At 40.6% G+C, this 14,095-nt stretch overlaps 1 protein-coding gene across 3 annotated transcripts in view; it reads left to right on the forward strand.

The window, feature by feature from the left end:
* tmem131l (transmembrane 131 like) overlaps positions 1-14,095 on the forward strand; it is an 88,392-nt gene that overhangs the window by 29,111 nt on the left and 45,186 nt on the right. For all 3 annotated transcript variants that reach the window (XM_023334619.1, XM_023334618.1, XM_023334617.1), the window contains exon 4: positions 7,668-7,739. In XM_023334619.1, coding sequence (XP_023190387.1) covers positions 7,668-7,739 — 72 coding nt within the window. The remainder of the gene's footprint in view (positions 1-7,667; positions 7,740-14,095) is intronic.

Here is a 14,095-nt window from a genome sequence, read left to right on the forward strand (position 1 = left end):
TGTATAGCACATTTCAGCAGCAATTCATTTCAAAGTGCTTTACATCATTACAAACACAGAAACACAATGCAACATAGAATCAACAATCAAAACACAGCATTAAGTCAAGTTCCATCAATAAATTTGTAATTGATTACATTTTAAATACAATTCTAAACAGGTGGGTTTTTAGTCGAGATTTAAAAGAAGTCAGTGTTTCAGCTGTTTTACAGTTTTCTGGAAGTTTGTTCCAAATTTGTGGTGCATAGATGCTGAAAGCTGCTTCTCCTCGTTTGGTTCTGGTTCTGGGGATGCAGAGCAGACCAGAACCGGAAGACCTGAGAGGTCTGGAAGGTTGATACAACAACAGCAGATCTTTGATGTATTGTGGTGCTAAGCTGTTCAGTGATTTATAAACTAACAACAGTATTTTAAAGTCTATTCTTTGAGCTACAGGGAGCCAGTGAAGGACTTTAAAACTTGTGATGTGCTCTATCTTCCTGGTTTTAGTGAGAACGCGAGCAGCAGCATTCTGGATCAGCTGAAGCTGTTTGATTGATTTGTTGGACAGACCTGTGAAGACGCTGTTACAATAATCAATACGACTGAAGATAAACACATGAATGAGTTTCTCTAGATCTGGCTGAGACATTAGTCCTTTAATCCTGGAAATATTCTTCAGGTGATAGAAGGCCGACTTTGTAACTGTCTTTATGTGGCTCTGGAGGTTCAGGTCAGAGTCCATCACTACTCCCAGGTTTCGGGCCTGATCGCTGGTTTTCAGTTGTAATAACTAAAGCTGTGCATTGACTCTAGATCTATAACTCTAAATCGTTCCTCTTTAGGTCCAAAAATAATAACTTCAGTTTTGTTTCTGTTCAGCTGGAGAAGGTTTTGGCACATCCACACATTTATCTGTTCTAAGCATCTGTTCAGTGATTGGATAGGCTCTGAGTCACCTGGTGACATCGTAATGTAGAGCTGTGTGTCATCTGCATAGTTATGGTAGCTAATATTATTTCCTGTTATAACCTGAGCTAGTGGGAGCATATAAATATTGAATAAGAGGGGTCCTAGGATTGAACCTTGGGGTACCCCACATGTGACCTTTGACCTCTTTGATGAGAAGTTTCCAATTGAAACAAAGAAATCCCTGTTCTTCATGTAAGATTCAAACCAGTTAAGCACTGGACCGGAGAGTCCGACCCAACTCTCCAGTCGATTCAGTAATATGTCATGGTCAACAGTGTCGAAAGTTGGACCAGAACCACAGTGCTGGTTCTGGTCCAACAGAACCAGTACTGTGGTTCTCCCACAGTCTGTATTTATATGGATGTCATTGAACACTTTTACGAGGACGATCTCTGCGCTGTGGTGAGCACGAAAACCAGACTGGAAGGAGTCAAAGCGGTTGGTTATCGTTAGGAAGCTAGTTAATTGTTTAGACACAGCTTTTTCAATAACTTTGCTGATGAATGGGAGGTTGGAGATCAGCCTGTAATTCTGCATTAGTGATTTGCCCAGATTGTTCTTTTTTATAAGTGGTTTGATTACTGCTGTTTTCAGAGCCTGGGGGAAAACGCCTGATGAGAGCAATGAGTTTACTATTTGGATCAGATCAGTGACAATAACAGGCAGGACTTTCTTAAAGAAATGTGTGGGTAAAACATCCAGACAGCAGGAACTTGAGCTTAGTTGACTTCTAATTTCCTGTAAGGTTTTATAATTAAGTAGTTGAAATTGGGTCATTTTTCCTGCATTTGTTTTATTTGGGCACAGCATTGATACTGACTTTATAGTGGATGTACAGATTAATCCTCTGATTTTTTAAATTTTCTCTGAAAAGAAGCTGGAAAACTTGTTGCAGGCGGCAATACATTGGAATTCAGGCGGTAACGTCGTAGAAGGGTTTGTGATTCTGTGAACTGTTGCAAATAAAGCTTGAGCATTGTCAATGTTTTTGTTTATGATATCTGCAAAGAAATCCTCTCTTGCATGTTTTAGTGTTAAATGATAGTTACGTAGTCTTTCTTTATAGATGTCATAATGAACGTGAAGTTGAGTTTTACGCCATTTTTGTTCTGCCCTATGGCAGAGTTGTCTTGCAGATCTAAGTGTGCATTTCTCCATGGAGATTTCTTCCTACCAGACACAACCTTCATTTTAATTGGGGCAATGGAATCAATGATATCTGAAACGTTAGACTGAAAATTATTTACCAACTTATCTACGTCATTACAGCTTAAGGGTGAGGAAGAGGAGTAGATTTGATTAAATGTTTCTGCTGTGTTTTCAGTGAGAGAACGTTTTGTGATGGTTTCTGTTTGTCCACGTGGGTTGAACTTTCAAAGATAACAGGAAGTGATCCGACAGGGCGACATCAGTTACAGAGACATTGGAAATATTCACACCCTTACTGATAACCAGGTCCAGTGTGTGTCCTTGAGTGTGTGTTGCTTGTTTGACATGTTGTGTTAGACCAAAAGTCTCTAAAATATTAGCGAGCTTTTTTCCCCCTCTGTCTTGGGGGTTGTCAACATGAATGTTGAAATCACCGACAATTATTAAACAATCATAATCAATACATATGAGAGATAGAAGCTCATACAAGTCAGTAAAGAAATTTTCCACAAATGTTGGAGTTTTGTATAAAGTTAGTGTCAAAGTTCGTTTGTGGCCTTTAATCTCAATTCCAAGATACTCAAAAGAGGTGAAGTGACTCAAAGAGATTTTACTACAATTTATGGTATTCTTAAATATTGAAGCCACGCCTCCTCCTTTTTTGTGTTTTCTATTCTCACTGAAGAAATTGTAGTTAGGAGGCGCAGATTCAATTATTACGATTGGTTCATTATTGTCATTCAACCATGTTTCTTTTTTTTTTTTACATATATATTTTTATTAGTTTTTCAGAATATAACATACATAAATCATACATGAGAGTATGAAGCATATACTGTATATATACATATACACATATTCGCGGAGACTTACATACACATGCATGTATGCAACAAAATCCTGTATGAAAGCAGTATACTCTTATCAATCCAGTAATAAAAATAAAGACGTACAATAACGAAAAAAAAAAGAAAGAAAAGTTTATAATAACAAGTCAGGAAAATTATCCAAAGAGTTGATTACACTGCATTGAGTACAATTTCTGCTTAAGGATGGTATTATCTGTCCGTAAGGGCATAGGTGGCATACTATGAAACTGAGCGAGTGTCGGGGTCGACGTTGGATCGAGAAAGATAGTCCAAAACCGGCTGCCATATACTACAGAACTTATTAGAGAAACCCACAACATCATATCGTAGCTTCTCCAAATGGAGAATCTCAGTAAAGTCGCTCAACCACATTTTAAACTGAGGAACCTTGTCAGTTTTCTTCTGCTACTTTTTATACTCTTGGTTGCGGAGAACCTCGCCGAGCGGAGTAGCGGCATTGTTTGCTCGCGTGAACGGCTGATTGCGCTGTGTGGGTCTCTGCTGCTGCCCGGAGACGGGCCTGTGGTCCCGGAGGAGTTACGGAGGAGACGACGGGGCTGCAGGTCTGGAGTTAAACGGAGGGAGAAGAGGAGACGGCACAAACCAGCGGTACCGGCGATTATCGTGGGGAACGTGAGGTCTTTGGGGAATAGGACAGACGAACTCACGGCGCTGGTTAGGACCCAGAAGGAGTACTGGGAGTGCAGTATCTTCTGCTTCACGGAAACCTGGCTGCACTCGCTTATTCCGGAATACAGCGTGGAGGTCCCTGGATTTTCCTTGGTGCTGGGGACAGGGACTTTTCCAAGAGTCGGAAGAAGAGGGGCGGCGGGATTGCACTTTATGTGAGTGAGAGGTGGTGTAATCCCGGTCATGTTAACGTGAAGGAACAGATTTGTAGCCCGGACATTGAACTTCTGGCTGTGGGAATGCGGCCGTGTTATTTACCGAGGGAGTTTACGTCCGCCATTTTGATCGCTGTTTACATTCCCCCATCAGCTGATGCAGCAGTGGCCTGTGACGTCATCAGCTTTACCACAGCCAAACTCCAGACTCAACACCCGGACGTTGTTATTGTGTCTTGTCTCTTGTCTTGTCTCTATGCTGTAACTGCGAAGCAATTTCCCTGCTGGGAGGAATGTACCGGATGCAGCAGCCTCCAGGCATCAACCAGATTTGTTGAGGTCATAAGGGTGTTCAAAACCGCAGAGGAGGAGGAGGGAGGCTGCCTTGTTTGAGTTGATCTATCCAGGTAGTTGTCTAGCACACAGTTAAAATCCCCTCCCAAAATTAGATGAGTATCAGCCAGGTCAGGAAGCAAATTAAATGTTTTTCTAAAGAAGCCCGGGTCATCAAAATTAGGGCCATATACGTTAAGAAGCGTGACGTGAGTATAAATAGCCCGTTACCAATATAAATCTACCATTTGGGTCAGTCACAGTGGAAATATGTCTAAAAGGAACTGTTCTACGAATCAGAATTGCCACCCCTCGAGCTTTACCTGAAAAAGTAGACTGGAGAATTTGGTTTGCCCAACTGCATCTCAATAATAGAATAGAATAGAATAGAATTACTTTATTCTTCCCAGCAGGGAAATTATTTCGCAGTTACAGCCTCTCCCTTCCTGGTCTTATGTGTGTTTCTTGAAGGTATACAATGTCCGCTGATAAGGGCTTTAAGTGAGAAAATACTTTAGCCCTTTTTAGGACATGCCCCAAACCTCTGACATTCCAACTGGTAAAGTTTATGCCACCGCCCTGTAATGACGTGTTATGGTAGACAGAAAATTTTCAACAGAATGGCCTCAAAGCACTCATGTGTTAGCCTGACAGTGTATTGCAACATGTAAAATACTTTTTGAACAAGAAAACCAAACAAAAAAGTTACCCCCATCCCACTTTCCCAAACAAAGCGAGAATAAAAACCCCACATAGCAAAATAGAGGAAGCCGGGCCGTATGGTCCATATAAATACCGAACTAACTCCGCAAAAAGGCTCCTCTATCCACTCAAATTTGACAGACTGAGATTATGGTACAAACATTCAGCTGTTATAAAAGCTATTCCGGTCCCCAATGACCCAAAACAATGAGCACATACCACAGTGGCTCTAACCTCCAGATACTCAGTGACTTTGTAAGGATTGTGCAAAGATCTCTGCATCCCGCGGCGAGGAGAACGTCTTATCTGTAGAGCCAACGGTGACCCGCAAGCGTGCAGGATACAGGACCCCGCACCTCGCTCCAGAATCCTGGAGCCGCTTCTTCACCGCATCAAAAGCCTGCCGCTGCTTCATCACCTCTGCTGGGTAGTCAGGGAAAATGTAGATCGGCTTCCCCTTGAAACTGAGGGGGAACTGTTGACGGGCCAGTCGAAGAATCGTCTCCTTCACATGGAAGTAGTGAATTCGTGCTATCATTACCCGCGGCCGCGCGCCATCACCAGGCAGCCTGCTTCCCAGCCGATGCGCCCGGTCCACCTCCAGCTGTGTATGAAACTGATCCACACCAAGCAGTTCCGGAATGAGCTTCATCAGAAAATCTCTAGGACGTCCATCCTCGATCTTTTCCGGCAACCCAATAATTTTAATATTCTGCCTCCTGGACCGAGCCTCAAGATCGATCACCTTCACGCGGAGAGCCTCGTTCTCTGCCTGGATCCTAGCACAGGTCCCCTCCAGCTTGGAAAGGCGGCCCTCGTGATTGGATGCAGCATCTTCCACCTCTTTAATCCGGTCAACAAGGTTTAATAACATTGCTTGGGTCGAAGCGAGAGTTGCTTCAAGATCATTAAATCTATCGTTCATTATCTTATTCATGTTATTTATTGCCGCGAGGACGGTAGCGGATCCCGCATCATGCTCACATGCTGAATCAGCGCCCGCCACGGTTGTAGCTTGCTTAGCTAGCCCCAGCACGTGCTGCTCCGTCTCCGTCTCTTCTGAAGCCTTATCTTGCTTCAGAAGAGACCTTTATCCGCCTTGGGTTTAGTCATCTTCAATGTCAAGACAGATGGTCGAAGCACAGGGGAACCGAAATATGAGTGGAAAATCAAAATAAATAAGAAATTACTTTTAAGTGGTGAGGAGCCCGGATGATCAAATTGCTGTCCTTGTTGATAAAATGAAAGAGGTTTGCAGTGAGTAGCTTTGTCCCATGTTTATTAAGATTCCAAAAAGGTGAAAGCGCTGCCAATAGATCCAGAGGTTATCGATGAAGGTCACTGAGCTGGCAGAGCAGGTTTTAATCAGCCATTTGTTTATCATGTCCAGCCTGGAGTGTTTTTCGTCTCCCCATTCAGGTGATGGAATTGAACCACTGAGAAATAACTTCATTTTTAATTTTCCCATAGTGTTCAGAAGAATGTTAAAGTCCTTTTTCAGAATCTCAGATTTCTGCTTTACCAGATCGTTGGCTCCAACATGCACATCTACAGTAAAGACTCAATATCTGGCTGATCAGTGGTTAGCGAAAGAACTTTACGAGTTAAATCAGATACAGAGTCACCAGGAAAAGAAATCACTCTCGTTTTCTTGGGATTGCAAACGTGACTGATTCCATTTACTGCCTCATCTCCAACAATAAGCACTGTTGGCATACCTTTCGTTTTCCTGGTGGTCGCTTTGTCCGTTGGGGCTTTGGGGGTGGATGTGTTGGTCTTGCCTCATTGTTGATGTTTGAAAGCGAGGTTTCACTCAGAGGCTCAGGGTGGAGTACAGAAAATCTGTTTTTCAATGGGATTCCCACAAAGTCAGAATGTTTTGAGGCTGTTGCTAGTGCTAGTCGCTTTGTCCTTGGGAGCGCGGTCGGTGGAACCGTTTTGGTTGCAGCTGTTTGTTTATTTTTCTTTGGTGGAGCAGGTGTTGAGGTTGAAGGTGGGTTTCGGCTCAGAGCCGGCCACGCTGATTCGTCCAGGTGAGGGGTTCTCCCTGTCAGTCGCCTCATTGGATCTGCAGTGTGAGACTTTTGCTTCGGCTTGGTACCCAGAGCGTTCCAGGGTGAGCTGCTTGATGCGAGGCGTACGACCTCTCCGTTGATTTGAGGAAGAGTTGTCTCATTTCCACAGGTAGCGTTGATTTCAAAGTTCACCTCCAGCAGTTTGATCTTCCTTTCTATAGTCTGAAGTCGTTGTATAATACTGCTAATGTCCTTGTGGTCGGCCGGAGGCATTTTGTCCTGGTTCAACTTGGAGATGAAGAAAGTAAGGCAAAAATAAAAGTAAGAAAATCCCCCAGTCCTTAGGTTTGAAGTAATCCAGTTATGATGTCGATAATGTAAATATAACTATAAAAACTGTCACTTTAAAAATAACTCAGGCAAAGTTATCAGTAAGGACGAGAGAGAGCAGGACAAGCTGTTCCTCCTTCAGCTGCCACAGACAAATGTGTTAATGGACTGTGTCTGTCTAAATTGTTTAGGAGTGAGTTGTTGTTTGTCCTTTGTGTATCTGTGTTGTCATGTGATGAACTAGTGAGCTGTCCAGGGTAATTCTCAAAGGAAAAGCTAGTAACAGAGCTAACATTTAGACCTGCTAACTAACTCAGTTCTATGACTACCTGCATTGCTCAGAGACACATCAGTGGCAGGTCAAATGTGAGTTACGTGGTCTCTTTCAAGTGTGAAACTGATTCTTAAAGCTAACCATAAATACTTTATGTTTAACACTTTTTGTGTGTGTGTTTTTTTTTTTTTTTGAACAGTTCCTCTCCATATACGCAAGAGAATGGGATGCCTCTGCATATTCAGCCCTCAGTGTTGGATTTTGGGACACAGTAAGTGCTGCTTTTGCTGAGCTACAGTTACAGTCATCATTGACTGGAGACATGACAAGATATCCAAACTTCAACAAATGTAATAATATCTACCCCTCTTAAAATTGATAGCACCCATTTGTTTTGATCCCTGATGGAGATTATGACATCCAAATCAGGGCCCCTCCTTCTTAAAGGGAACTACAACTAGTTATAAAAATAGACCTTATTTTGGAAATATTTATCTTAGATGTAAAATAAATACAGTAATAATACGGAAAGAAATATTCCTATAATATAAGTATAACAGTATATAAGTATTAAAAGATGAGACAGTGAAGAAGACGATGTCAGGAGGAGGAAGAGGATCACTGGGAGATTCTGGGAATCTACATCCAAACATGGAGCTGAGGCCTCTCCTGAAGAGCCACCTGCCTAAAATAATAAAAAGTAAATAATAATTTAAAAAGTTCACACAGCACGTGAGAAGCCAATCAAAGGGAAGTGCTTATTTCACACACACAAATATTTTTCTTAATATAAATTTACAAACTAAAACAATTTAGTGGAAGGGAATATTAGTAATTGGTATTGGAAGAAAACACTGTGGTGAATATTCTCTTAAGATATTCTGAAAATAATATTTTCAGAACTCTCTAGAGAAGAATATTATATTTTGATACATTTATCAAACAGCACATATACAAACATATGAAACACTTCATATCACACTTTTAGCCACTACAAACAGATAACATGCAGCAAAGAAGGCACACTCCACCCGCCCTCTGAGCCTGGAGCCGCCTGGCCCCATTAGCGGAGCTACGCTGCTCCAAAAACTCTGGAGCATATTTCAAATAAGACTAATTTTGCATGAAATAATTGCATAGATGAACCTGTGATTGCTACTTTCTAGCCCAAAAACATCTTAAAATTACTTTTTGTGACAAATTAATAGTGTACTCACTTCTATTTACCACTGCTGCTGATGCAGTATAATGGAGGCCATCTTGCCCAGGTCCGGAGATAAGGCAGGTATCAAAGACAAATGTCTATGGGAGGCATGGCAGCAGGCTAGTGTAGAAAGTAACGCCTTGAGCTCTGCCCTTTCAAAATAAAAAAAATTAGCTAAAAAGTCAGGGTAACCAATTTTCTCGTTTAACCAGATGTCCGGTATTATTTGTTTCTCATAGGAACATTACTTAAACTGATTTGTGGTGGGCAGAAAATACTACAGTATACAGCGTGAAACGATCAAGATGGTCAATTTCGATTTTTCATGATTTCATTTTTGACAAGTGGTCTGACTCGGAAGTTCTCTCTGCCCTGCACACTTTAAACACTCTTCCAAAGCGGCAATTAATGCAAGTATAATTAATTTCATAATGATAGATACCTCCACAGAGCTTATATTCTACCTTCGTTTTGTATTCAAAGCTAAGCTTGGCTTCTGAATGTAACTTCCGATTCAGTAAATGGTTAATGGCCTAGTCCACCCAATTTTTTACAACCTTGAGAGTCTTTAATCTGCTCTAGGTTAAAAACTACAATTCAAGACACTCAAACCGCGACAAGAACATTCTACCAGTCATTCAAACCCTACAGTTTTGTAAGTGTTTCCTTTATGAATAGCATTAGCATACCAGTTGTAAGAGCCATATGAATAAATACGTGACAGGTGAGCACGTGGCTTTGACACTTAGGTGGTGGGTGTGTCGAGGTGGGCGTGACCGTCACCAGGTATGAATGGCGCACTGGTTCGTGTGTATCAGGAAGTTGGGTGCGCGTCATGATTTCTGTTGACCGTTTTACGTCAATAGTAATACAATTATGTTAGTTCTTATGCATTATTGACCTTGTCAGACTGTGTCTCAGTCCTTGTCTCAACGTTCAAAACAAGAAACTCTAAAAATAAACCAATCATTGATTGAACAAAGAAGTGACCTGGAGTTGGTTTGAAACTCGCGTCAGACAGAAAACATTCTCTGAATTTAACTCAGTGCGGCCCTCTACCACCACAAATTTTTGCCTCACATTTACCAATTATAAAATGTTATGTCACAAACACGCCTGGAAAAAAGTATGATTATCCAAAATATGCACTAAAAATGTAGCTATTTCTCATATCTACCAAGGAGGAAAAGTTTGAAATTATGCGCCAATGTTATGAGATTATTAAAAGCTCAGCTTAATAAATGATTATCTAGGAAGACAATTAGGGCCATGGAAAAAAGTCAGAATTCTGATTTTAATCTCAAAATTCAGATTTTCTTTTCTCTCAGAATTCTGACTTTAATCTAAAGAAATAATAATGCTGGTGTTAGCTAAATGTTATGGGGTCCTATAATCCTCTTCTGTGGTTTATCACCACATGATACTTTTTCACACTTTTATCAGTGAAGTATGACTGTCCAACAAAATATGAAAACCTTTGTTTCCTTCATGATATTTGCTTATAAATTATTAGTCTCGATTAAACATAATGAACAACTTTTGAGTTGATTCTCTCCATTATTCCTTTATAAGCAAGAAACAAAAGAATTATTTCATATAAAAATTTTATCAACCTGTATCTAGCCAGTTGGTGCTTTACAACTGGATGATTTATTTACAATACTTACTAGACACTTACCAAACTTATTTTCTCTTATTATCATCAGATTGTAAACTCATATCTTATAAAATAAACATAAACATTCATAAAAATGAATTTATTAGAACAACAAACGAGCAGATATTCAGCCCATGTTCGAGGAATTATGAACAAATATTCTTTTAGTTTAAGTATATGAAATGGTGAAGGAGACGGTGAAGAAGACGATGTCAGGAGGAGGAAGAGGATCACTGGGAGATTCGGGAAGCTCAATCCAAACCTGGAGCTGAGGCCTCTCCTGAAGAGCTACCTGTCTGAAACAATAAAAAATAATTTTAAAAAAAGTTCGCACTGCACTTCAGAAGTCAATTGAAGCCGAGAATATATTTCACATACGACAAAAAAAAATTATACGTATCTACAAACTTCAAAACATCCATGAGGAAGGGAATATTAGTAACTGGAATTGGAAGAAAACACTGTGCAAAATATCTTCAGTGACTTGCAGAGATCAGGCTGCAGTTTGCGGGTAAGACGCACTCCAGCCGCCCGCTGAGCCTGGAGCCTCTTGGCCAATTGGAGCTACGTTGCTCCAAAACCTCCGGAGCACATTTCAAAGAAGCCTAGTTTTGGATTCACTAAGTGGATAGATGAAGCTATGAGGACTACTTTCTTGCCTAAAAACATCTAAAAACAATTTTTTGTGACAAATTAATAGTGTACTTACCTCTGGCAGAGAGAACTTCAGGGTCAGCAGACTTGTCAAAAATGAAATCATGTAAATCGAAATTGATCGCTCGTTATCTGTTTTTTCCATTTCCATTCTGTGCACTAAATGGGAAATCAGATAACGAGCAGAGACGAGCCGTTATCCGATTTCGGTTTGATAAACGAAACACAAACGAATCTATTTTCATTTTTCTTTTTTCATTTCAAACGAAGAAAGAACTGCTTGAAAATACACGGAACCCAATTCTGCAGGCTGTCAACATTTTCTTGTCCATCCTGTTGAACATGAGAAATAATTCAAATGATTTATATAATGTATTTAGAATGCAGAAGCTAGGCACCCCAAATCTCAGCAATGCTGGACAAATGTTTTCACAACTACGTATAATTGCTTAAGGGAAATGAGTGTCCCACTCATCAATCTTGTGGTTTCCATTTTATGTAAGAATTGTCAGAACAGCTGAATTACTGCAGGTCAGCTGACTACTAAAGACTATTAACATACTATTAGAAATACATGTCATGTTTTGAAGAAGTACTAACTCTTACTTAAATGGATTACAAATAAAATAATTAACATGTCCGTGAAAACGCTATGATATTAGATATGATTTTAAATAGATGTTTTATTCAAATCTAAAATCTAGATTTACTGAACTCGATGTCCAGGTTTCATTCTCATGCAGGCCGTGATGGAGTTCCCTAAAATGAAAGTAAAGTCACACTCAGAGACAAACAGGAAGTGAGAACAGTTCAGTTCAAACTTAAAATGTCTGATGACAAGTCTGTTGCATGGCTTTCTGCACACTTTTCTATGATTCCCATATTGCTTGGCAATAATAGGAAAGTGTAAAAGAGAAGTATTGAATGCTGTTTTGAAATTATGTAAATTCATTTTAAGTTTTCTTAAACTTTTACTCTGCAATTCAAAAAATGCTGATGTACTGAATGAGACAAGTATATTTTAAACTGGAAACATATTTAGTAAAAACCTGTCCTACATGAGCTCAGCTAAAATTCATAGCTCTGAAGTTAGAAATACTGCAGGCCAACAACAGTATTCGTGGAACAGCAGTTGTACTTTCTGTTTGGAACCCCACTACCAAAAGTGGAGACTGTAGTTGTATTGCTACACACCTGTTTTCCAGAAAAATTAAATCTAAAAACCAGAAACACTACATAATAAATAATATACACCCAGAAATGTTTGACTACCTTTGTTGTATCTGACTATCAGATGAATATTAGGGGAGATGTGGTAGTTTCTCTATTTGAATATTTTTATTATATTTTCAGCAAAATAAATCCCTAACTAATGCATTCAAATCCACACATCTTTTACATAGATATAGAAACAAAGCAAACCAAAGGGGAAAAAAGCCCACAAATCTTGGGTTGACTTTATGCTGAATTGACTGGGAGTCTCTCAATATGCCATATTTTGTAAAATGTGTTGGCAGAACCATGCACAACATGCCTCTGTTGTTCAACAGATTTGAAAGCAAGTCCTCAATCCATAAGAGTATGAGTCAACGGGCAATCAGTGTGGAAAAGGCTACAGCTGAAGCATGCCAGATGTCCATCTGGCATGCTTCTGACTGCATGTCAGAGGAACAACCCCAAATATTGCAGTGAGAGGGTTTGGGGGAATATTAATATTCCACGACTCGGACAGGAACCTAAAGCCTGCAGTTTTTGGCATTCCCAGAACATATGTCCAAGTGTTCCTTTCTCGCTTTTATATCTTGGGCAAGCCTCTTCTGACCCTGGAAACAACTTTGCAAGTTTACTGTTTGACAAATGGAGCCTATGGACAACTTAAATTCTATTAAGCTATGTCTAATACATATTGTTGCCTGCTGCCACTGTGACTCAGTTATTCTCAATCCCATCTCAGCTGCCACTGTTCTTTAATTTTGTCTAATTCAGGCACTGCTGCTGTATGGATTAATGTGTGGTAGTTTCATAGTGTAAATGGTAGAACGTTTAGGCTTATTCAGCGTAGTAAGCTTGCAGAGCAGACGGTATTTATTGGTAGTGAATCATTTGTCTGAGTGTCGCAGCATAACAGACTGGCCAAGCCCAGAGAGATGACCTCAGTCCTGATCTCATAAGTGTCTTTTATAAGCATTCCTTTTCTGCTTAACCTTCTATATGCTTTTACTTCTGACACCACCAGCTCATTCAGGTGAAATGTGCACTGCTCATAGCTGAAGAGTTGCATCTAGAGAAGGGGTCTCAAACTCTGGTCCTCGAGGGCCGCTGTCTCCAACTTTTAGATGTGCCTCTGCTGTACCACACCTGAATAGAATAATTAGGTCATTAAGGCTCTGGAGAGCTGATCTACACAAGGAGGAGGTAATTAAGCCATTTCACTCCAGTGTTTTGTACCTGTGGCACATCTAAAAACTGCAGGACAGCGGCCCTCGAGGACTGAAGTTTGAGGCCTAGAGCAGTGGTCCCCAACCCCCGGGCCGCGGACCGGTACCGGTCCATGGACCAATTGGTACCGGGCCAGGGAAGAAACAATTAAATATTTCCGTTTTACGTATTATGTGAGTCTGGAGGAGTTTTTATTTTGAAAATCCTTTTACCGGACTCTCTCGGTTACATCTTGCGCGCCAACATTGAGCCCACAAACAGCAAAATGAGTAAGAAACATATCAGATGTGTTTGGAAAGTTTCTTTGCGAGCGGAAAAGGCCCAGAGAAGAGACAGGAGAATGGATTTATCCCGGACCGGTAGGTGATTCCCACATTCCAAGCCCGCTCTGCATGATATGGTGACCGGCTCGTTAATGAGGCAATGAAGCCTTCAAACTGCTTCGCCACGTAGAGACCAAGCACCCTGTGCATAAGCAACACTTCGGGTGACATTGTCTCTCATCACTCCCAGATGGAACCATCTTGTTGCAGAGAAATAAGCTCAGGGCTCCCATTAGTCGTTATAGTAAGTTAAAATTTTCGCAAAAGTTAAATGTTCGTTTTTGTGGCGCATCTATATCTTATTTCGAAGGGATATGTAAACGTTACCATAGCGACCCGAGTCAGAGAGC

Source organism: Xiphophorus maculatus, chromosome 5, assembly GCF_002775205.1.
Source record: "Xiphophorus maculatus strain JP 163 A chromosome 5, X_maculatus-5.0-male, whole genome shotgun sequence".
Classification (NCBI taxonomy): Eukaryota; Metazoa; Chordata; class Actinopteri; order Cyprinodontiformes; family Poeciliidae; genus Xiphophorus; species Xiphophorus maculatus.